The sequence below is a fragment of the Procambarus clarkii genome, chromosome 22, assembly GCF_040958095.1.
Source record: "Procambarus clarkii isolate CNS0578487 chromosome 22, FALCON_Pclarkii_2.0, whole genome shotgun sequence".
Lineage (NCBI taxonomy): Eukaryota > Metazoa > Arthropoda > Malacostraca > Decapoda > Cambaridae > Procambarus > Procambarus clarkii.
This window is the reverse complement of record NC_091171.1, coordinates 38,787,270-38,814,953: the sequence shown is the minus strand read 5'-3', so window position 1 is coordinate 38,814,953 and position 27,684 is coordinate 38,787,270. Positions and strand designations below refer to the sequence as shown.

Here is a 27,684-nt window from a genome sequence, read left to right as displayed (position 1 = left end):
TAACGCAGTAGTTACGACGTTTTCTTGACTTCTTCATTACTTCAATCATTCTATGGTCCTCTTAAGTGAGTTGAATGCAAACTGCTTCAAGATTAACGCAGAGTGGAAGATAACGATAACGAAAGGAATGATAACGTAAAATACAGGAAGATAAAAGGAAAACACGACGATGAGGAGTAAATTAATAGAGATATATTAAAGATAGCGGAGGCAAACTCCCAATTCAAACGAAAAACAAGAAAGTGAAGCCTCACTTTCTTACTTGTTTCTCACTTTCTTCTCACTCTGCGGGCCACACACGAGGGCCCAAGGAAGCCTCCCTCACAGCCACACACGAGGGCCCAAGGAAGCCTCCCTCCTGGCCACACACGAGGGCCTAGGAAGCCTCCCTCACAGCCACACACGAGGGCCCAAGGAAGCCTCCCTCACAGCCACACACGAGGGCCCAAGGAAGCCTCCCTCACAGCCACACACGAGGGCCCAAGGAAGCCTCCCTCCTGGCCACACACGAGGGCCTAGGAAGCCTCCCTCACAGCCACACACGAGGGCCCAAGGAAGCCTCCCTCACAGCCACACACGAGGGCCCAAGGAAGCCTCCCTCACAGCCACACACGAGGGCCCAAGGAAGCCTCCCTCCTGGCCACACACGAGGGCCCAAGGAAGCGTCCCTCACAGCCACACACGAGGGCCCAAGGAAGCCTCCCTCACAGCCACACACGAGGGCCCAAGGAAGCCTCCCTCCCAGCCACACAAGAGGGCCCAGGAAGCCCAAGTGACATCGGCAGCTTAAAAGCAGATTGATCCTTTAATAAGTCTTAGGCCGCCCACTGGGGCCAGACGCAGTGATCTCCCGCCAAAACCAGACACGTTATTGGAACCTCTACACTCCCGTTTTTGGAACGTCCGAAACCCTCGTTATTTGAACAGCCACACCCCTCGTTATTGGAACATCCACACTCTTCGAGTATCCGGGTTTCGCTACATTTACGTAAGCCACATTGAAACTAGAATGATGCTGGGATCTTCGCCTCTATGTGAGAGGAGATTTAAGAGTCATTCCGAGGTCAGTTATTTTTTTCCTGTGTCGTCCTTGCTCTGAGGGTTGCTGAACTCTTGCAATATCTGCCACATGTTATCAATATCATTGCATCATTATTATTTTTGTTATCAACATTCTTATCATTACCAACGATTTTACTAATATATGTATTATTATTATTATTATTATTAGTTTCAGTATTATTAAATATTTAGTTAATATTATTGATATATTATTAAAATTATTATCTTATCGTCAGCATCTTTATCATTATAAATGTGTTTATGATAACTTTTTTCTCTTATTACTTTTATTATAATTATTGCTATTTTTTAATATTTATTTTATTTAGAATTTATTATTATTTTTTTAATATTGTTTTTATAATTGAAATTGATATGTTGTTGTAAATTGGTGTATACTAAACCAATTATAAATGTAAAAAATTTATGAAAGTATAATTATTATTACTAATTATTAAAAAAAAAAATTACACTAGGCCTCAGATCTCGTGTAGTAGGCCTAGGATGGTTAGGTTAGGTTAGGTTAGGTTAGGTTAGGTTAGGTTAGGTTAGGTTAGGTTAGGTTAGGTTAGGTTAGGTTAGGTTAGGTTTTTATTAGCAACGTGAATATATAACCTTTTCCAGTTTGTTCAAATTCAGTAACACAAAAGTCTACTTTCTATTGGTCGAGCACGTCAATATCTGGACGATTGAGCACATCGTTACAGTTAATTAAGACTTTCATGTTAGGAAGATGGGCTGTTGATTGATTGATTGATGAAGATTAAGCCACCCAAGAGGTGGCACGGGCATGAATAGCCCGTAAGTGGTAATGAGCTGTTTTAGTTAACTGAAGCATTTGTATAATTATTAACAATTTAATTTCGTTACTTTTTTTTTATTCCATATTCATCTAAGTAATAAATTGGAAAAAAATACATGTATTTCGAGGCTAAGATTTATGATAATAAATCAATCACACATCAATCATAAAAGAAATTGGGATTTACAGATTTTTTCTGGATTTTTTTCTGGTGTATGACAGCCTCTGTCTGCGCCTGAAATGGTTTATGGTTAAGTTTTCAATGCAATTTTTAAGAAAATTGTTAGGGGAAGAAATCTTGAGGGATGAAACGTCTCTGAAATCCGCAGAGCTTAATATGAGCTTAGACTAAAAATGCAGGTTAGATAAGGTTAGGGTTGGCTTAGTTAGGGTTAGATTGGGTTAGGGTTACGTTCAGAGTGTATAAGTACAACTGAAACAGGGAAAACAAGTGATAACTATCCTCTGTAATGTTATTTATACATATTACAAGAATTACAGACTTAAAATACAGATAACCATAACTCACCTACTGGCTGCTTCCGTGCCTTCACATCCAGAGAAAAATTATATCTTCCCTTTAAAACAATACATAAAAACATACACATATACAAGTGTATATACGCAGGTCCGTGCACTGGGCCGCACCCACATGAATGATAACGTTGATAACGTTGATGTTGTTGATAATAATAATGATAACATTAGCGTTGTGTACTCACACTGTGAAGTGGTAGAAGAAGCAGATCCAGCCGCAGGGATGCTCGAGGAAGAGGTAGGTCTTCTCCTTGAGGGTCTTGCCCTTCTTGTTGGTGAAGATGTACTTGGCCTTGAAGGCCTGGTCCATGGGCAGGAAGATCGGGTAGAAGTTCTCCGGGTAGGAGGCGGAGGAGGAGACGTTGACGGTGATGGGAGGAGACTCCTTGCCTCCGTCCTCCTCCCGCCGACGGATAGGTGACGGATGGCGCTTGTGGTGTCCATGGCCTAGCCGGCGTCCCACGTACCTTCGGGCTTGGCAGAACCGGCCGCGGGATTGGGCCAGATGGCCGGCCTCGACGTCGGTGATGTCTGAGGGGATGATGTCAGAGTGGCAGCTGTCCCTGGCGTCTGCCAGGGGAACTTGCAGGGGGAGCCAGGCGGGGGTGTCGATGTTGTGGGAGTCTAACATCCGCTTCTCCGCCACGTCGACCTCGGAGTCGAAGGATAGTGCGGTCTCCAAGAAGCGGTCCTCGACCCCCTCCAGTGACCTGCGCCTCACTGCGTCGCGGTGGCTGAGAGGTGCGCGCGACACCGTCAATATCACGTCGTCAGTCATGCAGGAGAAGCCCGAGAAGTTGCTTTCGGTCGTTTCCTGCCGGTTAAAATACCTCCGTCGTGCGGACACAACGCCTCCATCGGTCACACTGTCGCCCAGCATGGCCGGCGACCACAGCCGTCCAATAGCCGGCCCGCAAAGGGCGCCCTTCCCTCACTGACCTTAACTCTTTCCCCTTCCTACTGTGTCAAAAACCCCTCCTCACAAAAACCTCTCCTCACCGCTCCGACTCCTGGCAATACCTCCCCACTCTGTCTCCCTCACAATGCGCCAAGGGCCTCCTCACCTGGCGCCAATAACGACCGCGGTGGTAAGACACTTACATTGTCCTCCGTCAGTGAAGCGCTTACTATCACATGCCGCTGGAGGGGCGCTGCGTCAGAGCCCTCCACGCTACGCACTCACTGGAGGCCCCGGCGTAGCTCGGGTCAACTCTGACCTGCACTCTGAATGTCATCCGTTCCAGGTCATCATTTATTATTTCGTGCGGGCGCTCCAGGGCGGTTGGCTCGATAACGTTCATCTTTTTGAATTCAAAACGGAGTGATTTGAAAGGAGGTATGTGCTATTTTCCGCTGTAAAAAGAAATCGAAGTACACAAATAGGCAGCTGCTAGTAGAGGGCACCAGGTGTGTGTGTGTGTGTGTGTGTGTGTGTGTGTGTGTGCGTGTGTGTGTGTGTGTGTATATGGGAGAATAAGATTTATCACTGCACGTGAATACTTTATTGTATTTGTGTATGAATGAAGGTGTTATTAACTTACGTGTGACGTATGTGTGCCTATTTACATAAATGTGTATGCGTGTATATTTGGCTCTATGTCGAGGATCGTCAACATTTAAATCAAATTACAGTATTTTCAAAATATAAACGTCAGTCAAATTCCTAGCAATCTGACCTGCGAAACGCCGCCTCTGTCCCGCTAGTGGGTCAACAACACACACACGCACGCACAAGCACACACACACACACACACGCACACTCACACACACACACACGCACACACACTTGACGTGGGCACTTCAAGACTCCGTACCAACATAGAAGCAGCAAGAGGAAGTATGGGCCAATAGGCCCCTCTGCAGTTACTTCCATTCTTATGCTCTCATATCCAATTAATACCCAGAGTTTCGTGTTCTGTCTTGTGTTTGTCACAAGTTTGTTCACCTCATCCAAAACTGTTGCACCATATCACCTCACCCAAATGTAAAGTATGACGGATTAGCTGACTCTGTTTAGTGTTTACAGGTTACAGTTGTATGTATAAACTAAAGTCTTTGAAAATGTAATAAGTTATTACGAAACGCGTTCAAGCGTCGTGTCAGACTAGAAATAAAAATGAGTTTTGGAGAATTGATTTTACAATTACCATCGACAGTGTGTGTGTGTGTGCGGTACGGACTCGTCACCTTCGTTTGAGTGTAGAGTGGCAATTCCAGCGCCATCTATGGGTCTGCACTACAACCCCCCCCCCCCTCCTAATACTGGATGTTACGTGGATAACGCCATCTATTGGTGGAGGCGTGACAGCGGCAAATGGCCGTGGTTTCCTGCCTTGGTCAGACAGAGAGGTCGTTGTGGATGACCTCTGGTGGTGGGCGTATCAAGATCAGCGCCATCTGTTGTGATACGAGCATAATGTCAACTCTCTAGTGAGTGTTACCGCCTGGTTTCCCCAGTGTACCGTCCATTTAACTAATGACGTTTTATGTCCACAGAGGTAACGTGTGGAGGCAGCAGTAATGGAGAAGACAGTTTACCTTGGGCAGTCCACGTTCTCTTAACTTGGTCCTGGAAGACGACTAAGTAAGCCGCCGCCGATCTGAAGCAGTTTGTTAACTGCTGATTACTTAGTGTTGAAAGACATCGGCGTACCCCAGGATTGGCTTACGAGAGTAATATAGTAAAAATATTCAAATAAACTAATTGGAAACAATTTATTGAAAATAAAGAAAATTACTTGGCCTATTAGGCAAATCGGGCCTTACATAGTAGGCCGAGAAGTGCGTTCTGGCTACTAGGTACGACATATATACAGTAATATATATATATATATATATATATATATATATATATATATATATATATATATATATATATATATTTATAAATTGTCAAAATAGTTCTACCAATCATAATTTGTCCCATTATGAATAGGGAAGTCTACCGTGTTGGCGACTCCCTGCCACATCTCCGTGGCGCAGTGGTAAGACACTCGCCTGCCATTTCGCAAGCGCCTTGCCTTAGGTTCGAATCCTGACCGGGGAGGATTGACTAGGCGCCAATCCTTAACTGTAGCCTCTGTTCACCCAGCAGTGAATGGGTACCTGGTTGTTAAACGATTCGGCGGGTCGTATTCCGGGAAAATTAGGATAAAGGACTTGCCCGAAACGCTACAAGAATGTGGCTTTACAAGAATGTAAAAAAAAACATGTCTCTCTGCCTCAAACCTCCCTCACCCTCCCTGCCTCATACCTCCCTGCCTCATACCTCCCTGCCACATGCCTCCCTGCCTCATACCTCCCTGCCACATACCTCCCTGCCACATGCCTCCCTGCCTCATACCTCCCTGCCACATGCCTCCCTGCCTCATACCTCCCTGCCACATGCCTCCCTGCCTCATACCTCCCTGCCACATGCCACCCTGCCTCATACCTCCCTCACCCTCCCTCACCCTGCCACCACCCTTACAAGAACTTCAGCAAGATGAGGGGTGGTGGCGGCCCGCTGAGAAACAGCTGTCAGTGTAATGTTAACCTAAAAGATTCATCTATTTCCATCACACGCACGTCACCCATCAGATAAATTAATCTCATTTTAATAAGTACGTCTGGGAGGGAGCGGCCCCTTTTTCCCGCTGTTCCATACATTTTCCCCGCGGTCATTGTGTAGTAGATACCTGCTTTGTACTCACCTAGTTTGGGTTATCTTGAGGTTATCTTGAGATGATTTCGGGGCTTTAGTGTCCCCGCGGCCCGGTCCTCGACCAGGCCTCCACCCCCAGGAAGCAGCCCGTGACAGCTGACTAACTCCCGGGTACCTATTTACTGCTAGGTAACAGGGGCATTCAGGATGAAGAAACTTTGCCCATTTGTTTCTGCCTCGTGCGGGAATCGAACCCGCGCCACAGGATTACGAGTCCTGCGCGCTATCCACCAGGCTACGAGGCCCCTTTACCAGGCTACGAGGCCCCCCCCCCCCCCTACGAGGTTTCCAGGTTTTGTGGGAAATTCGTAGCTCCCTCGAATATGAACGGTGTGCGTGTGCGCGCGCGCGCTTACTCACTAAGTTGTTACTGCAGGATCGAACTGTTAGCTCTTGGACCCCGCCTTCCTAACCGCCGGTTTTCTAATGTACTGAGCTAATTGTCTCTGTCATATCTATATTGTTAGAATGTTTGTCCAAAGATGGAGGCCAGACGCTTAGGCCTAGAGTGATAAAATTTTGCAGAGTGCATGGTCCGGGGTATGGGACGGACACAGGTTGGTCGTGGTAGTCCTAAGTTAAATGTTTTAAGAAATATTAGTCTATAACTCTATCCCTATGCACGATTTTCATGAAGTCTGAAATCGTGAGAGTGAGAAAAGGAGAGTTTACCACGAACTCTTTCATGAGTTACTGGTGTAGGATAATAATTACAGTGATGAAGACACGATAGATGGATAGATAAATAGATGAATTGATAAAGGGATAGATAGATAGAATGATGGGTGGATAGATGGTAGATAGACAAACCTATCCGGACAACGCCGTTTACCCCGAAGTATACTATATATATTTCACACACACACACACACACACAAAAGGCTGTTACAAAAGTTGGAGCAACAGACAGGAGTAAAAGGTAAGGTGATCCTGTGGATAAGGAAGTACCTAAGCAACAGGAAACAGCGAATAACGGTGAGGGGGGAGACATCAGAGTGACGAGATGTCACCAGCGGAGTCTCACGGGGGTCTGTACTTGGACCCATCCTGTTTCTGATATATGTAAACGATCTTCCAGAGGGTATGGACTCATTCCTCTCAATGTTTTCTGATGATGCAAAAATTCAACCCGTTCTCGCAAATTTAATAAGTCAATATTGACTTATTAGTTGCGTGCATAGGTGACATACTAAACATAATAGTTTCCCTTGAAAAGCTTCATAGAAAACACCAACCTTACCTAACCTACTTAGTATGTTAAAATAAGCATCTTATAGCTTCGTAATTACAATTGTTACTTAACCTATTATAGGTATAGGTTAGGTAATAATTGTAATTACGGATCAATAAGATGCTTATCTTAACATACTAAGTAGGTTAGGTAAGGTCGGTGTTTTCTATGAAGCTTTTCAAGGGAAACTATTATGTTAAGTATGTTACCTATGCACATATTTAATAAGTCAATATTGACTTATTAAATTTGCGAGAACGGGTTGAAAAATTATGAGAAGAATCAAGACAGATGATGATAGACAGAGACTACAGGATGACCTGGACAAACTGGAGGAATGGTCTAGAAAATGGCTACTAAAGTTCAACTCAGGAAAGTGCAAAGTAATGAAATTAGGCGAAGGGAGCAGAAGGTTGAACACAAGGTACCATCTGGGAGGTGAAATCCTGCAAGAGTCAAATAGAGAGAAAGATCTGGGGGTTGATATCACACCGAACCTTTCCCCAGAGGCCCACATCAAAAGGATATCATCAGCGGCATATGCTAGACTGGTCAACATAAGAACTGCCTTTAGAAACTTGAGTAAGGAATCTTTTAGGACGTTGTATCCCACTTATGACAGACCAGTCCTGGAATATGCAGGCTTCAGCCCGGTGTACATACCTAGTTAAACACAAGACAAAGTAAGAGAAGATTCAACGGTATGCCACCATACTCGTCCCGGAACTGAGAGAAATGAGCTACGAGGAAAGGCTAAAGGAGCTGAACCTCACGTCCCTGGAAAACAGAAGAGTAAGGGGAGACATGATAACCACCTACAAAATTCTCAGGGGAATTGACCAAAACCTTTAGCACGGGCGGAACACGAACAAGGGAACACAGGTGGAAACTTAGTACCCAAATGAGCCACAGAGACATTAGAAATAATTGTCTCAGTGTCAGAGTAGTTAACAGATGGAATGCACTAGGAAGTGATGTGGTGGAGGCTGACTCCATACACAGTTTCAAGTGTAGATACGATAGAGCCCAGTAGGCTCAGGAACCTGTACACCAGTTGATTGACAGTAGAGAGGCGGGACCAAAGAACCAAAGCTCAACCCCCGCAAGCACAGCTAGGTGAATACATACCCAGGAAGCAGCCAGTAGCGGCTATATATCTACCCGGTAACTATCTACTGCTACGCGAACTGTTTCTACCTCGGCCTTGTGCGTGTGAGTGTGTGCACGCGCGCGCGTGGGAATGGCGGCAGCAGTAAACCTTACCTAGCACTCATGACCTCCGTGAACAGGCTGGGAGATAGTGTGTGTGTGTGTGCTATTTCTGGAGCCGTGTTCCTTCCTGGAAGAACCTCAATGTTGTCAGTGACAGACTGTCAGCCTCGCACTCCCACTGTTTCAAAAACGTGAGTTTCTAAATATCTGAAGAGAATGCGATAATATACTCATCCCCCCCACCCACCCACCCACTCACCATGCCCTTGCTGTCGTCCACGGCATTTTGAAATGCCATGAATACGTCAAATTCATAGATTGAAGCAAATGTGAATATCGACCAAAATCCGAATTTCTGGACGTGCAAAATAGGGAAAATATAAAAATTCGGAAGATATCTTATTTTCACAACTTTTCCATTTCCTGTTTGGCTTTCCTGTCATTTCCTATTGGCTCCCTTTGCATGAAATTGTTAATTACACTAATTTTTAATCTCGCTGAATAACCTCAGACGCCATCATCACTAAGACTCATCTGCAACATTATTTTCTTCGTTGACCAGACCACACACTAGAAATTGAAGGGACGACGACGTTTCGGTCCGTCCTGGACCATTCTCAAGTCGATTGTGAATGCATTATTTTCTTCGTGATTCCTTGTAAGTGTTATGGAGTCGTAATGGCTTTATTGGCGCTTTCTCCTGAAATTGTTCTTCCCTACGCGATTAAAAGATTTTTTTTCGTAATATTTATATAGATAAGACATTTCGTAATTTTTTTTATCGATAAAAGATACTGAATAGTGAAGATAGTTACACTGAATATATACTGATCCCTAAGTTTACCTGGATATGACGACCCCCATCAGTACACCTGGATATGACGACCCCCCATCAGTACACCTGGATATGACGACCCCCCATCAGTACACCTGGATATGACGACCCCCATCAGTACACCTGGATATAATGACCCCCATCAGTACACCTGGATATGACGACCCCCATCAGTACACCTGGATATGACGACCCCCCATCAGTACACCTGGATATGACGACCCCCCCATCAGTACACCTGGATATGACGACCCCCATCAGTACACCTGGATATAATGACCCCCATCAGTACACCTGGATATAACGACCCCATCAGTACACCTGGATATGACGACCCCCATCAGTACACCTGGATATAACGACCCCCATCAGTACACCTGGATATAACGACCCCCATCAGTACACCTGGATATGACGACCCCCCATCAGTACACCTGGATATAATGACCCCCATCAGTACACCTGGATATGACGACCCCCATCAGTACACCTGGATATAATGACCCCATCAGTACACCTGGATATAACGACCCCCATCAGTACACCTGGATATAACGACCCCATCAGTACACCTGGATATGACGACCCCATTAGTACACCTGGATATGACGACCCCATCAGTACACCTGGATATGATGACCCCATCAGTACACCTGGATATGACCCCCCCATCAGTACACCTGGATATAATGACCCCCATCAGTACACCTGGATATAACGACCCCATCAGTACACCTGGATATGACGACCCCCATCAGTACACCTGGATATGACGACCCCATCAGTACACCTGGATATAACGACCCCCATCAGTACACCTGGATATAACGACCCCCCATCAGTACACCTGGATATGACGACCCCCATCAGTACACCTGGATATAACGACCCCCATCAGTACACCTGGATATAACGACCCCATCAGTACACCTGGATATAACGACCCCCCATCAGTACACCTGGATATAACGACCCCCATCAGTACACCTGGATATAACGACCCCCATCAGTACACCTGGATATGACGACCCCATCAGTACACCTGGATATAACGACCCCCCCATCAGTACACCTGGATATAACGACCCCATCAGAACACCTGGATATAACGACCCCATCAGTACACCTGGATATAACGACCCCATCAGTACACCTGGATATAATGACCCCATCAGTACACCTGGATATAACGACCCCCCATCAGTACACCTGGATATGACGACCCCCCATCAGTACACCTGGATATGACGACCCCCCATCAGTACACCTGGATATGACGACCCCCCATCAGTACACCTGGATATGACGACCCCCCATCAGTACACCTGGATATGACGACCCCATCAGTACACCTGGATATGACGACCCCCCATCAGTACACCTGGATATAACGACCCCATCAGAACACCTGGATATATCGACCCCCATCAGTACACCTGGATATGACGACCCCATCAGTACACCTGGATATAACGACCCCATCAGTACACCTGGATATAACGACCCCATCAGTACACCTGGATATAACGACCCCCATCAGTACACCTGGATATAACGACCCCCATCAGTACACCTGGATATGACGACCCCCCATCAGTACACCTGGATATGACGACCCCCCATCAGTACACCTGGATATGACGACCCCCCATCAGTACACCTGGATATGACGACCCCCCATCAGTACACCTGGATATGACGACCCCATCAGTACACCTGGATATGACGACCCCCCATCAGTACACCTGGATATGACGACCCCCCATCAGTACACCTGGATATGACGACCCCCCATCAGTACACCTGGATATGACGACCCCCCATCAGTACACCTGGATATGACGACCCCCCATCAGTACACCTGGATATGACGACCCCCCATCAGTACACCTGGATATGACGACCCCATCAGTACACCTGGATATGACGACCCCCCATCAGTACACCTGGATATAACGACCCCATCAGAACACCTGGATATATCGACCCCATCAGTACACCTGGATATAACGACCCCATCAGTACACCTGGATATATCGACCCCATCAGTACACCTGGATATAACGACCCCCATCAGTACACCTGGATATGACGACCCCATCAGTACACCTGGATATAATGACCCCCCATCAGTACACCTGGATATGACGACCCCATCAGTACACCTGGATATAACGACCCCATCAGTACACCTGGATATAACGACCCCATCAGTACACCTGGATATGACGACCCCATCAGTACACCTGGATATGACGACCCCCATCAGTACACCTGGATATGACGACCCCATCAGTACACCTGGATATGACGACCCCCATCAGTACACCTGGATATAACGACCCCATCAGTACACCTGGATATGACGACCCCCATCAGTACACCTGGATATGACGACCCCCATCAGTACACCTGGATATAACGACCCCATCAGTACACCTGGATATAACGACCCCCATCAGTACACCTGGATATAACGACCACCCATCAGTACTCCGCTGTAAAAACCCAGATCCACATATGTTTCGTATTAATAAACACACCTGAATATACACACTTGAGCAGGTTTGTATGATTTGGAATGCAGACTCCAAGCCTGAGATATTGTCCTGAGGAAAATATATCCTATATTAACGATATATCATTAAAATATATCCAGTCATTATTATCAATGGGTGATATCGTCGCTTGCGATATCACCCACCGTAGAATGCACGATGACGAGATATAATACATCTCGCACTTATAACGAAGCCTTGTGTTTTTCATAGTTTTTCTTTTTCCTGCTTGGAGGGGCTGGGTTGAGTCTCCTCCAGTCGCGCGGAACCGCTTGCGCACGCTCACCACACCAAGAGTTGAGATGAGGGGAGTCGAGGGGAGAGAGAGACTGTAGTGTTGGAGACGAGTGACGGAAAAGTACTGGAGGGGGTGAAGGGGGAGTGCTAAAGGGGGAGGAGTGGAGGGGGAGGTGCAGGTGAGGGTTAGGGAGGGGGGTAGGGGGGGGTGGAAGAGGATCGTACTGAGTACATTTGTAAGTAAAAAGTTCAGATGCAGAATTCAGAATATTCTGAATATTCGCCAGAATATTCTGAATATTCGCCAGAATATTCAGAGGCAGTGGTTTGCTGCCTCTGAAATCTCTCCTATTGGGCCTCCAGAATGGCACAGTGGTAGAGCTCCACCTCAGAAAGGCTAATGAATTCCATGGTTACTGATTCAAGTCATCACACCAAACGTTTGTATGACACTCTGAAGACAATATATGGATCACGGCTCTCTGGCTCTGCTTCCCTCTTCAGTGCAGACGAGACCAACTGCTGACAAAGAAGCGGATCTTGGAGAGATGGGTTAAACACTTTGATCTGGTCCTTAACAGCCCTGCCACAATCACCGATGAGGTCATTGCTCGCCTACCTCAAGTGGAGGTCAACCAGGACCTTGATAAACCTCCCACAGAAGAAGCCAAGAAGGCCATGAAACAGCATTCCTGTGGTTGACCAGACCACACACTAGAAGTTGAAGGGACGACGACGTTTCGGCCCGTCCTGGACCATTCTCAAGTCGATTGAGAATGGACCCAATCGACTTGAGAATGGTCCAGGACGGACCGAAATGTCGTCGTCCCTTCAACTTCTAGTGTGTGGTCTGGTCAACATACTTCAGCCACGTTATTGTGACTCATCGTCTGCAGCTTTCCTGTGGCAAAGCGCCAGGATCAGATGCATTCCCTGCTGAAGTGTACAAAACAGGAGGCCCAGACATGATGCAGAAACTGACAAAGCTCTTCCATTCCATGTGGAATGAAGATAAGGTCCCACAACAGTTAAACGAGGCCAGCATATTTAACATCGCCAAGACATATGACATTCGCAGCACGGCAGCTCCAAGAAAAATGTCAGGAGCAACATAGCGACCTCTTCGTGACCTTCGTCGACCTGACAAAGGCCTTTGATAAGGTCAGCAGAGATAGCTTGTGGAAGTTAATGGAGAAGTTTGGCTGTTCCGGCAAATTCACTGCGATTGTTCGGCAGTTCCACGATGGTATGATGGTGAAAGTACTAGACGGTGGAGACTAGTCAAAAGCCATCCCGGTGACGAACGGTGTGAGAAGGGCTGCGTTCTCGCCCCAACACTCTTCACCATTCATCTTCAACCAATGATGCCTTCCGTGATTGCCAGGACTCATCAGATACAGGACTGATGGTAGGTTCATCAACCACAGGCGCCTGCAAACGTTACAAAGGTGAAGGAAACTGTTATAAGACACTTCATGTTCGCTTATGACTGCGTCCTCAACGCCAGCACAAAGCAAATGAAGCAGCGCGAAATGGATTGCTTCTCACGAGTCTGCAACAACTTCGGTTTCATCATCAGCACCAAAACGACTGAAGTCATGTACCAACCGGCGCCTGGAATACCCTACCGAGAACCACACAACACTGTCAAGGAGCAGAACCTGCAAGCAGTTGACAACTTCGCCTATCTTGGCACCCTACTCTCAAGAGCGGTGAACATAGAGGCGAAAGTCAACAACAGGATCTCAAAGGCCAGCGCTGCTTTTGGAAGATTCCGTGAGAATGTCTGGGAGCAGAGAGGCCTCGATCAGCCTTACCACTAAACTGAAGGTCTACCGTGCAAGGGTTGGTACTCACCATCCTTCTTTCCGCCAGGAAGACCTGGACTGTCTACCGCAGACACGCCAAACAGCTCAATCACTTTCACTTGATTTGTCTCCCCAAACTCCGCAGACTTCCCAGACTCCCCAGCCTCCGCAGACTCCCCAGCCTCCGCAGACTCCCCAGACTCTGCAGACTCCTCCACATCAGGTAGCAGGACAAAACCCTGGACTCGGAGGTCCTGGAAGGGGCCGGTATTCCCAACGTCTTCACCCTCCTACAGAAAACTCAGGCCAGATGGCCAAGCCACGTTGTCAGAATTGGCTGACAGACGATTACCTAAACAGCTGTTGTGTGGAGAATCATGCCAGGGGCTCGTGTACTGTTGAGGGGGAGAAGAAACGATTCAAGGACTACCTCAAGGTGACCCTCAAAGACCTGGACAGTTGCTGAGGACTGTCCCAACTTGGAAAAACAGTCACCACAGGGGCCCGTGCGCCAGAAAGTAGAGGGACTACAGAGGTACAGAGGAAAGGTGCCACGCACAAAGCTAGAGCAACCTGCACCTCTGTAGCAGCACCCAGCCACAGTGGTCTCTTCCTCCATCACCTGGCACCCAACCACTTGGGCTGGACGGTAGAGCGACGGTCTCGCTTCATGCAGATCGGCGTTCAATCCCCGACCGTCCACAAGTGGTTGGGGCACCATTCCTTTCCTCCCCGTCCCATCCCAAATCCTTATCCTGACCCCTTCCCAGTGCTATATAGTCGTAATGGCTTGGCGATTTCCCTTGATAAGTCCTATTAAGTCCATCACCTGGCACACAGCCACCGACCCTCCACCTCATATATGGAAGTCATGATCATCTTCAACTCCGAAGGACGAATAACACCATCATTATATATCATCATTATATACATGTATATAATGTATATACATGTATACAATGATGGTGACTCCACAGTGTGGCGTCAAGAGGGTCTGGCAGCACACAAGCATCACTCAGCTGTAGTTGTAAACAATGATACAGAAACAAATATTCTACATATATAATTACTTTCCCTCTTGAACACTTCAATAACCAAAACGTGGCGACAAATTGGTAGAGCTTAAACAAACTGTCCAGAACTAAATTATTTAAGTGCACACGCTGGAATTGTGAGCTGGCGCACACGCATGTACCCACGCACACCAACCCGGGGTCTCTCAACTAATACGCTCCATTTTGTACGCTATGGTCCCCCAACGTACGGAATATGGGGTACTATGAAAAGTAGCTGGTTGCAAATATCTACTGTGTTATGGATAGGTTAGTTAGGTGGATTACTTAAGTTTGTGCCTTTTAGTAACCTAATATTTTGCATGGAAATAAAGAAAACGGGCTATAGACACACACACACACACCAGATACCATCAGCTGCATCTGCAAGTACGATTAACATAAAGAGTGATTCAGGAAGCCATGTACTTCATTTGTCCAACAATTTCTTAAATATGCAGCCCCAGCATGGAGCCAATATATTGGGGAAACAAATCGACACTGATGAAGATCTGAGAGGCATAATTTACAAAGAAAACTAAATGGAATTATACTTCACAGAGCTGGAAGACAGAGGAAAGCGGGGAGACATGATCACGACATCCCAGATGTTCAGAAAAATTAGACAGGTTGACAAAAACAGGATATTTTACACAGGGAGAATTGGCGAAGGCAGAAAACCATGCACCAAAATGAGCCTTAAGGACCTTTCTTACAAATTTTCAAATTTGTAAGAAAAAATTTCTTTAGCGTCAGAATTTCAAAATTTCAAACAAAATTTCAAAATTTCGAACAAAATTTCTTTAGCGTCAGATGAGCGGACAAAAATGTAATAAGGTAGGAGAGGAGATAAGTTATCTTGAGGTTATCTTGAGATGATTTCAGGGCTTAGTGTCCCCGCGGTCCGGTCCTCGACCAGGCCACCACCCCCTGGAAGTTAGTTCCGTGACAGCTGACTAACTCCCAGGTACGTATTTACTGCTAGGTAACAGGGACATCAGGGTGAAAGAAACTCTGCCCATTGTTTCTCGCCGGCGCCCGGGATCGAACCCAGGACCACAGGATAACGCGTCCAGTGTTCTGTCCCTTCAGCATGACTCCAAACATAGAATGACAGATATGAGAGGAGCCCAAAAGCTTCGGAGCGTTCCCATCAGTACCGGAACGTCCAGAAACACCACTATAGACACTTCCATCCTCTAACATTACAAACATTTCCAAACAAACAAACATCACCAACATCACCTAAACTTCGCCTAAGTAAAATTAAGTTTTTATAAACATTCTGCAACTAGTGAACAAATCCACAAGGGCCGTGACGAGGATTCGAACCTGCGTCCGAGAGCATCCCAGACGCTGCCTTTGTTCATTTGATGCATCACGTTAGTGTGATTTCAGTGTATAATTCAGTAACTAGAGATCAAATTCTGTTAAATTATGGTTACATAAAATACAACAATGTATACAATTGAACGTGACCTTATGCAAATTGCCAAAACGAAAAAAAGAGCAATTTAAGAAAAATCAAAATATGAGAAATGTCATAATATACATTCGGTAAACAGTAAAGTCAATAGAGAGACCAAGTTTCCACGGCCATTCAGTGATTGATTGATGAAGATTAAGCCACCCAAAAGGTGGCACGGGCATGAATAGCCCGTAAGTGGTGGCCCTTTTGAGCCATTACCAGTATCAGAGCTGATACTGGAGATCTGTGGAGGTGCGAATGCACCCTGCGTGACGGGAGATGTCTCCTTTGTGAATGTGTTAAGATGAAGATGAAGCCACCCAAAAGGTGGCACAGGCATGAATAGCCCGTAAGTGGTGGCCCTTTTGAGCCATTACCAGTATCAAGAGCTGATACTGGAGATCTGTGGAGGTGCGAATGCACCCTGCATGACGGGAGATGTCTCCTTTGTGAATGTGTTAAGATGAAGATGAAGCCACCCAAAAGGTGGCACGGGCATGAATAGCCCGTAAGTGGTGGCCCTTTTGAGCCATTACCAGTATCAAGAGCTGATACTGGAGATCTGTGAAGGTGCGACTGCACCCTGCGTGACGGGAGATGTCTCCCGACGGCCATTCAGTGTTGGTGTCTCTTTGTGTGAGAAGAAGGATCTTATAAGAAGCAGCTCATATTCTAAAAGGCTTCTCAGAGGAACCGAAAACAATGAGTTTAGTAGTGACTCAAGTTCAGTGTAAATATCAAACCAGAAAATTACTATTTGGCCATTTGGGTACCTGTGTGTGTGTGTGTGTGTGTGTGTGTGTGTGTGTGTGTGTGTGTGTGTGTGTGTGTGTGTGTGTGTGTACTCGCCTAGTTGTGCTTGCAGGGGTTGAGCTTTGGCTCGTTGGTCCCGCCTCTCAACTGTCAATCAACTGGTGTACAGGTTCTTGAGCCTACTGGGCTCTATCATATCTACATTTGAAACTGTGTATGGAGTCAGCCTCCACCACATCACTGCCTAATGCATTCCACCTGTTAACTACTCTGACACTGAAAAAAGTTCTTTCTAACGTCTCTGTGGCTCATGTGGGTACTCAGTCTCCACCTGTGTCGCCTTGTTCGTGTACCACCCGTGTTAAATAGTTTATCCTTATCTACTCTGTCAATTCCTCTGAGAATTTTGTAGGTAGTGATCATGTCTCCTCTTACTCTTCTGTCTTCCAGGTCGTGAGATGTGTGTGTGTGGATAATTACTTTTTACGATTATATTTTATAAGTTTCAGAGTCGCGACCATCTTTGAGGCAGAAAGCATAGCTGTATCCTTCTTACAGCTTCATGTTAGTGGATGAGTGTCACGAGAGCCTCTTGGGGCAGTATAGTCTCTGGCTCAGAGACCTGTCAAGGAGGAGCTGTCAAGAGGCAGCTGTCAAGAGGGAGTTGTCAGTCAAGAGGATCTGAAGATTTTTTTATACATTCTCAAGAGCGCCACAAGGGATATATAAATAAAAAGTTTACTCCCCCTCACCTTCTCGGTGTATACACTGAGTTTACATTAGTACTTGACATCGTCCAGGACTAAGGTATACTTGCTGGTTAGTCAGTAAACCCATGTAACCCTCTTGAGGTCGATGAGTCTTCAACTCAACATTAAGGGTTCGCTTAGGTATCAAATCTTGCATGTATTGAAAATATAGTGAGCTGGACGATAGAGCGACGGTCTCGCTTCACTCAGGTCGGCGTTCAATCCCCGACCATCCACAAGTGGTTGTGGCACCATTCCTTTCCTCCCGTCCCTTTCCAAAGCCTTATCCTGACCCCTTTCCCAGTGCTATAATCGAATTGGCTTCGCGGTTTACCGTGATAATTGCCTGCTCTCTCAGATTGCTAGGATGCGGTCAGAGGAGTATCATAAGACGGTCAGATGTTCACACCATGAGAATGAGAAGGTTGTTGACCAGACCACACACTAGAAGTTGAAGGGACGACGGCGTTTCGGTCCGTCCTGGACCATTCTCAAGTCGATGATCGACTTGAGAATGGTCCAGGACGGACCGAAACGTCGTCGTCCCTTCAACTTCTAGTGTGTGGTCTGGTCAACATACTTCAGCCACGTTATTGTGACTCATCGCCTGCAATGAGAAGGTTTTCTGTGGAGCGTGAGACGACGAATTAACGAAGAAAACTAGGTAGTTCCCCACTATGCAAACTACCTAACTTTCCGAAAGAAGCAATACTCTAAGTCAAAATATAAATATGAATAGGAAGAAAGGCTGAGAAAGAAGTGAGGAAGAGCACCTGAGGCAAAGCCTTTGTGGTAAGGCGCATGGTAATATTTCATATTCTGGAAAACCCGCCTCGCCTGACTTGTGGAAAGTGAAACCGATGACAAAGGCGAGAGGAAACTGAGGCAAGAGACATAAGATCGCTCAGGGCAAAGAACTTTGTGTTGGTGTACTTGGGGAATCTGTCGTGCGAATCGCCCCGTCTGCCCTCTGGAACTGCTGGCGCTGGAAAAATGAAGCTGGATGTCCTGGAAGATGGTGAGAGACGAGCAACATCACCTGCGGTCTTGCAAGAGGCAGAAATGAGGCGCTTCCGGTAAGGATTGATCCAATGGGAGCCGGTCGGCCGAGCGGAAAGCACGCTGGACTTGTGATCCTGTGGTCCTGGGTTCGATCCCGGGCGCCGGCGAGAAACAATGGGTAGAGTTTCTTTCACCCTGATGCTACTGTTACCTAGCAGTAAAATAGGTACCTGGGTGTTAGTCAGCTGTCACGGGCTGCTTCCTGGGGGTGGAGGCCTGGTCGAGGACCGGGCCGCGGGGACACTAAAAAAGCCCCGAAATCATCTCAAGATAAGTTCCTAAAACAGGGGCTGATGGAGAGCAGTTCGGCGTGAAGACCAGACCACACACTAGAATGTGAAGGGACGACGACGTTTCGATCCGTCCTGGATCATTCTCAAGTCGATTGTGAGAATGTCGATTGTCACACAATCGACTTGAGAATGGTCCAGGACGGACCGAAACGTCGTCGTCCCTTCACCTTCTAGTGTGTGGTCTGGTCTTCATACTTTAGCCACGTTATTGTGACTCATCGCCTCCAGTTCGGTGTGTGTGGAAAAGGGTGCAGGCGACTGGTGGGGAGTAGTAGCCAGTTCTCTCAATGGACAACCATTTCAACGTATTCATCACAGCGACCAAAAATATCGCGTTTAATTGCAAATAAAATCACGGTAGTATTGCCGCGTGAACAAATCCACAAGGGCCGTGACGAGGATTCGAACCTGCGTCCGGGAGCATCCCGGACACTTGCCTTAATCGACTGAGCTACGACAGGGGTTCGAATCCTCGTCACGGCCCTTTGTGGATTTGTTCATTTGATGCATCACGTTAGTGTGATCTCTGTGTGTCTTGCGGCTTCCTCAGGCTAATTAACAGGTTGGGCCAGTTGCTGGTACCACCGCAACAGGCCAGGCCAAACCACCTCAAATGTGACGCTCGAAGGAGCACCTCAGATGCTGAGGGTTATCTTGAGGTTATCTTGAGATGATTTCGGAGCTTTTTAGTGTCCCCGCGGCCCGGTCCTCGACCAGGCCTCCACCCCCAGGAAGCAGCCCGTGACAGCTGAGTAACTCCCAGATCAACAGACTTCTTGAGCCATTATAGTTTACACCATTTGTTGTGGCATCTTACCGAGGGAAGGTTGAGCCTCCTGGGACAGGATTCATCAAGCATTTACGCATCCACTTAACGAAACCTGTCCATCTTTCCTTAATCATGGCAACTCTGTTTACATTCACTTAACAGTTTATGAGGTTCGAAGGACTATGAAGTTGTTTGTAACAATAATAACCTTCGGGGTATTAAAGTTTACAGGTTCGTCAATTGTTTACTAAATGAAAGCAAAGCCTCCACGACTGAGGAAAGATGTAGAGGTTTCGTTAGTGGATGTGTAGACTTTTGGTGATTCCTGGTCTCACTAAGACGACTCAAAGGTAATTCTAACTTAATTTCAAGTAACTAGTCAAGTTACTGTGCCCGGGTCAGCTAGACTGACTGGTGAGTGTAGCGTGAATGAGGCAAGCTATAATAGTCTGGTTGAGCAAGTGACGCAATACTAGTTGATGTGTGTGTGACCCGCACGTCTATTGACCTGACCTCAGACGCTTAATAAGAACAGTAACACCGACATTGCCTCGTAGCGTCGTGGTAACACGCTCGCCACGCCACCGATTTGGTCTTGGTTCGAGTCCTGGACCTGGAGGATTGATTGGGCGCCATTCCTTAACCATTTGCCCTGTTCACCCAGCAGTAACTGGGGACCCCGGTTATGGTCGTACCTGTTCTCAACTGGTATGCACGCCGCCTGTGGACCTGTGACGTCAGAGGCAGATAGCATGGCTATTGGCGGATTCATAACCGTCCGCCAGTTATTTCATATCTTCCCAACGGCAGATATGAAATTGCAGACTTGCTTCTTTTTATTAACATAATCACGTATATGTCAACTGCTCGGAGAGAGGTTGAGGGGTAGAGGTAACATGAACGCTTAAATAGCATTATAGTCTTCAGACCAAACCCACCTCAGATATTAAAACTATTGTTTATCAGTGGAAAGATTGAACAACCATCCCCCCCCCTGCCTTCTCTACCAGTTATCTGTCTCCCCCAACCACTCACTTTTCAACCAGTCACATCAAATGAATCCTCAAATTCCGACTAATATAGCCCTTCCCCCCCCCTTCTTTCTCCCCCCCCCCTCCCCTTACCACTACATGTGCGTGTATATGTGTGTAAGAGTAGGGGGGGCGAGGGGGGGGGGGTAAGCCTCCACTCATCACCCTGTCATGACCCCAGGGTGATTGATCATCACCTGTCACCCAGGGGAGGATCACTGCAGCTTTGTGACTGGTCCACACTCGCAACAAGCAAGGGGAACAAACAAACAAGGGGAACAAGCACAATGTTTGTTCCAGTTTCTCGGTTATCAAGCAAGCAAAAATATTGTTGTAGCAATTAACCCAGCAAGAAAAGATCATTTTTTTGCTACAGTTATGAAATTGGGCTGCAAGCAAAGTTCAATTTTGGTTTGTAGTCACGCGGTTGGCATGCAAAGCAAAGCAAACATTGCGGTATAAGGGCAAGCAATTGTCCTTCTCCTTTGTTGTGATGAACAAATCCACAAGGGCCGTGACGAGGATTCGAACCTGCGTCCGAGACCATCCCAGCCGCTGCCGTAATCGACTGAGCTACGACATGTTTTGCTTTGCTGTGTTGCTTGTGAGCCAAGGAAGCAAAACAACAGTAAGAGAGTTGACCAGACCACACACTAGAAGGTGAAGGGACGACGACGACGTTTCGGTCCGTCCTGGACCATTCTCAAGTCGATTGTGACTTGAGAATGACAAAACAATCGACTTGAGAATGGTCCAGGACGGACCGAAACGTCGTCGTCCCTTCACCTTCTCTTGATACGTACAAGCCCAAACAACCCACCTAACCTATCGACGCCAATCCTCAGTAAACGTCAAAATTAAACTGCTTTAATGTTTACTAAATCGTTGCATTTTCGTAGCTGACCAATGCAAGATGACCACTAACCCTGTTTCCTCCTCAACCGCCACTCCTGCTCACTAGGGGGGTGGGGGAGGGACTTTTGCAACATCTCATCCATCCCCACCCCCCCCAAGACCTCCCCCCAAACCCCCCCTCTTCCCCCCAAAAAAAAAAGTTTTTGGAGCGAGTTTTACCGAATTATCTCCGCTTGGGCGACTTTTTCCATGAACTTCCATGAAAGGGTAACTGTATACTCTCTTCCTTCAGTAGTTCACAAGAATATTATATTTATAAGATAAACATTGAGTGCTTAACACAACTGAAATGACAAGATATTCAAAAGTATATATAAATGTATTCAAAAAGTATACACCTGTATATACCAGTAAACAAAAGTGGGCATATGTAGAAAAAAAATACACATATATATAAATAGTATACAAATGAATTCAAAGGTATACAAATGCATACAACTGTTTACACCAGTAAACAAAATTATGGAATTTGATAATATACCAAAGCTTCCATACGTACAAAAATATATATAAATCTCTAAAATCTAAAAAAAAATATATATACAAAGTATACATAGTTAGACAGAGGAAGTTAAAAAAAAAACATCAAACCATTGGGTCCAAACAAGACTTGTTAGCGACGTTAACGATATATATATAAGTTCGCATTTGAAGACCATCTAATTTTTCCGACCTATTTTTAAACGTATATCCGGTATTACTGTCAATAAAGTGTTTCGGTTAGCGGCTCCCTGCAGGTGGTTCCGCCCCCCGGGGGTTCCGCCCCCGGGGGTTCCGCCCCCCGGGGCCTCCGCCCCCCCGGGGGTTCCGCCCCCAGGGGCCTCCGCCCCCAGGGGCCTCCGCCCCCCGGGGGAGTATTTCAAGTACTTCCTGGGGCCAGATTCACGAAAGCACTTACGCAAGCACTTACGAACGTGTACATCTTTCCTCAATCTTTGACGGCTTTGGTTACATTTATTAAACAGTTTACAAGCATGAAAACTTGCCAATCAACTGTTGTTGTTGTTATAAACAGCCTCCTGGTGCTTCGGAGCTCATTAACTGTTTAATAATTGTAAACAAAGCCGCCAAAGATTGAGAAAAGATGTACAGGTTCGTAAGTGCTTGCGTAAGTGCTTTCGTGAATCTGGCCCCTGGAATCAAAACCGGTTTACCCGAGCTTTAAAAACCAGGGTTTGCCTTGTTTTAATACAAATTTTCTTTTTACTGAATATAAAGAATTTCGTATCGTTTTTATATATGTTTTATATACTTGTTTTATATCACATCTCACTCGACGCCTTGCAAGACAGAATAGCAAAAATTCTTGTAAATGATTTTCGAAAGACTTATTTATCTGTCTAGGTAAAATTTCTGTGTCTATAGCGGCGTCACGGCCGCTCGGCAGTATAGTGACCTGGGGCCAGATTCACGCAAGCACTTACGAACCTGTACATCTTTTCTCAATCTTTGGCGGCTTTGTTTACAATTATTAAACAGTTAATGAGCTCCGAAGCACCAGGAGGCTGTTTATAACAATAATAACAGTTGATTGGCAAGTTTTCATGCTTGTAAACTGTTTAATAAATGTAACCAAAGCCGTCAAAGATTGAGGAAAGATGTACACGTTCGTAAGTGCTTGCGTAAGTGCTTTCGTGAATCTGACCCCTAATAACTGCCTGTAATTAGGAGCAGTTAGTAATCTAACCCAAGAAGCCGGCCAGCGTTATAGACAAAACTTTCTCAGCTCAAAACACGAATATATCCGTTCAAGACGATCTAAATAGGCTTTGGTAAGAATTGTAACTCTACAGGATCCGTGTGAGGTCAGTGGAACTCCCGGTTACAATTCTTTTAACCATGTCGAGGACTAGTCGACTAAGGCAGTGTTTGGGATCATCCCGGGCGTAAGTTCGAACCCCTCATCACGCCCTTGTGGATTTGTTCATGAATTGGATAAGTTTAAATTTAGAAAAGACCTGGGTAAATACTGGTTTGAAAACAAGGTTGACGATTGGTGGAACAGATTACCGGGTAACGTCGTAGACGTGGTATCCTTTGATTGTTTCAAGCGTGGGTTAGACGTACATGATCATGAGTTTGGGGTGGACATGAATAGAAGCGGTCATGTATGGGCCAATAGGCCTTACGCAATTTCCTTAATTCCTATGTTCTTATTGGCCCATACGAGGCAGCTCCTATTTATATCCCCTGAATAGCTCAGTCGATTAAGGCAGTGTCTGGGATGCTCCCGGACGCAGGTTCGAATCCTCGTCACGGCCCTTGTGGATTTGTTTACAGTTAACCTTCGCTTCAAACAATGATTTATTCGTTCTTTATACCATAAAGAGTAGTTACAGTAGTTTTCCTTGTCAATCACTGAACAACTTCCCACCTTCCTCAAGGGAGCCGAGCGGACAGCACACTGGACTTGTGATCCTGTGGTCCCGGGTTCGATCCCGGGCGGCGGCAAGAAACAATGGGCAGAGTTTCTTTCACCCTATGCCCCTGTTACCTAGCAGTAAAATAGGTACCTGGGTGTTAGTCAGCTGTCACGGGCTGCTTCCTGGGGGTGGAGGCCTGGTCGAGGACCGGGCCGCGGGGACACTAAAACCCCGAAATCAACTCAATATAACCTTCAGAGGCTGGAACTACCCACTCCAGCTGTTGTCATCTCCTAGCAAGACCAACCTCTCTTCTCCCTCGCCTCTGTACAACTTGGCCTCTTAAGCCATAAGAAAAAAATCCACTACGGGCTCACCATAGCCCGTGCTACTTGGAACTTTTTGTTCCATGGGGCGAATCTTAAACAACAACAACATCTAAGCCATTTGTTAAGTCACCGCCCACATATTTTTTTTTTCTTGCTATTCTTCGCTCTCCTATTCCTTCTTATTTCTATTCCTTTCACGGGCTCACCATAGCCCGTGCTACTTGGAACTTTTTGTTCCAGATAGCGAATCTTTAACAACAACAACAACTTCTTTTTCCTTTTTTTTCGCCACAGTCAAAAAACCCACTATCTTAACTAGGACCATGACTATCCTCGACCCTTCCCACTCCTCTTCCTCCTGCTGTTCCTCCTCTTCCACCTCCTCCTCCACCGCCTCTTCCTCCTCCAGATCTTGACCCCCATCTCCTGAGCTGCCCACTCACCGGAGACCTTCGGGGTTGAGCTGGAGAAACAAAAGCCAGAGAGATCACAATCGATGGAGGAGGCTGAGGAGCCAGGATCCTCACACGCACACAGGAGGGGGCGAGACTCCCGTCCCCCCACTCGGGAGGGGGGGGGGCCTCGCGGCTGAGTGGTTAGCGCTCGGGGGTCGTAGTCCTAAGGGCCCCGGGTTTGATTCCCGGCGGGGGCGGAAACAAATGGGGGAGAGTTGCTGTTAAACTGATGCGCCTGTTTACCTAGTAGCAAATAGGTGACTGCTACGGGCTGCTTCCCGGAGATGTGTGTTTTCACCTAGTTATGTTTGCGGGGGTTGAGCTTTGCTCTTTCGGCCCGCCTCTCAACTGTCAATCAACTGTTTACTAACTACTTTTTTTTTACCCACACACACACACACACATAATAGAGGGGGTGGGGGGAAAGGTCCTAGCATGGATAAGGAACTACCTAACAGGAAGGAGCCAAAGAGTTACGGTAAGGGGCGAGAAGTCGGACTGGCGAACAGTAACAAGTGGAGTACCACAAGGATCGGTGCTGGGACCAATTCTATTTCTTGTATATGTTAACGACATGTTTACAGGCGTAGAGTCCTACATGTCGATGTTTGCGGATGATGCAAAGTTGATGAGAAGAGTTGTGACAGATGAGGATTGCAGGATCCTCCAAGAGGACCTGAACAGATTGCAGAGATGGTCAGAGAAATGGCTACTAGAATTCAACACGAGCAAATGTAAAGTTATGGAAATGGGACTAGGAGATAGGAGACCAAAGGGACAGTACACAATGAAGGGGAACAGCCTACCTGTAACGACGCGTGAAAGAGACCTGGGGGTGGACGTAACACCTAATCTATCTCCTGAGGCACATATTAATAGGATAACGACAGCAGCGTACTCTACACTGGCAAAAGTTAGAACATCATTCAGAAACCTAAGTAAGGAGGCATTTAGGGCGCTTTACACTGCCTACGTAAGGCCAGTCTTAGAGTATGCCGCCTCATCATGGAGTCCCCATCTGAAGAAGCATATAATGAAACTGGAAAAGGTTCAGAGGTTTGCAACGAGACTCGTCCCAGAGCTACGAGGGATGGGGTATGAGGAGCGCCTGAGGGAACTGTGCCTTACGACACTAGAAAGAAGAAGGGAGAGGGGGGACATGATAGGAACGTATAAGATACTCAGAGGGATTGACAGAGTGGACATAGACGAAATGTTCACACGGAATAGTAACAGAACGAGAGGACATGGATGGAAGCTTGAAACTCAGATGAGTCACAGAGATGTTAGGAAGTTTTCTTTTAGCGTGAGAGTAGTGGGGAAATGGAATGCACTTCAGGAACAGGTTGTGGAAGCAAATACTATTCATAATTTTAAAACCAGGTATGATAGGGAAATGGGACAAGAGTCATTGCTGTAAACACCCGATGCTCGAAAGGCGGGATCCAAGAGTCAATGCTCGATCCTGCAGACACAACTAGGTGAGTACAACTAGGTGAGTACACACCCCAGGAAGCAGCCCGTGACAGCTGACTAACTCCAAGGTACCTATTTTCTGCTAGGTAACAGGGGCATTCAGGGTGAAAGAAACTTTGCCCATTTGTTTCTGCCTCGTGCGGGAACCGAACCCGCGCCACAGAATTACGAGTCCTGCGCGCTATCCACCAGGCTACGAGGCCCTACACTTGTGTGTGTATGTCGGTGTTATAGAGAAATATATGTAGTAGATATAGCTATAATAGAGGAAAAATGATTGGCTGGAAACGGGAGATACAAAGAAAATAGAGTGATTCTGTAAACATAAACAGTATATAAACACACAAGTACAACTAGGTGAGTACACACACACACGCGCACACACACACACACACACATACACACACACACACACACACACACACACACACACACACACACACACACACACACACACACACACACACACACACACCTTTCCTGCACCATCGAGGCAGGAAAGGATGGAGATTGAGGATTTGGAACTACAGGGGATCTTGAGAGACATGAGAGCCCAGATGGCAGGGAATGAGGTGCAAGTCCACCGATGCATTGGACCATACAACTGTAACAGGAAACGACCTGTCCTGGTACAGTTCACTAACGAAGAGGCAGTGGATTACATACTGCATCACAAACACCTACTCAGAGGTAGCGAAAATTACTACAACGTATTTATTGACAAATTCATGACGAAGGAGGAACAGATTGCCCACAGAGCAAGCAAACAACAGTACGACTCTTCCCATTTGAGCGCAGCTACACACCCCAGTGCTAAACCACCCCATGCTAACCAGCTCACACGTGCTTCTCAGGTCACCCCTTCCCCAAATCAGCCGCCCCTGCTTATCTCCCCAGCACATCCCTTGACCCCTCTGACCCCACTGGAGTCAAATTCATCCCACATTCCAAGGACCCCCTCATCACCTCAGCCCCCAAAACCCG

The 27,684-nt window shown here is 46.6% G+C and overlaps 1 protein-coding gene across 1 annotated transcript in view; it reads right to left on the bottom strand.

Moving 5' to 3' along the window:
• The window catches only part of LOC123760392 (potassium voltage-gated channel subfamily KQT member 1), a 95,128-nt gene extending 91,338 nt beyond the window's left edge, over positions 1-3,790 (bottom strand). Inside the window, exon 1 of the mRNA XM_069328865.1 lies at positions 2,587-3,790. Within this exon, the coding sequence (XP_069184966.1) occupies positions 2,587-3,281 (695 nt within the window). The 5' untranslated portion in view covers positions 3,282-3,790. The remainder of the gene's footprint in view (positions 1-2,586) is intronic.
• Positions 3,791-27,684: the final 23,894 nt, after the last annotated feature.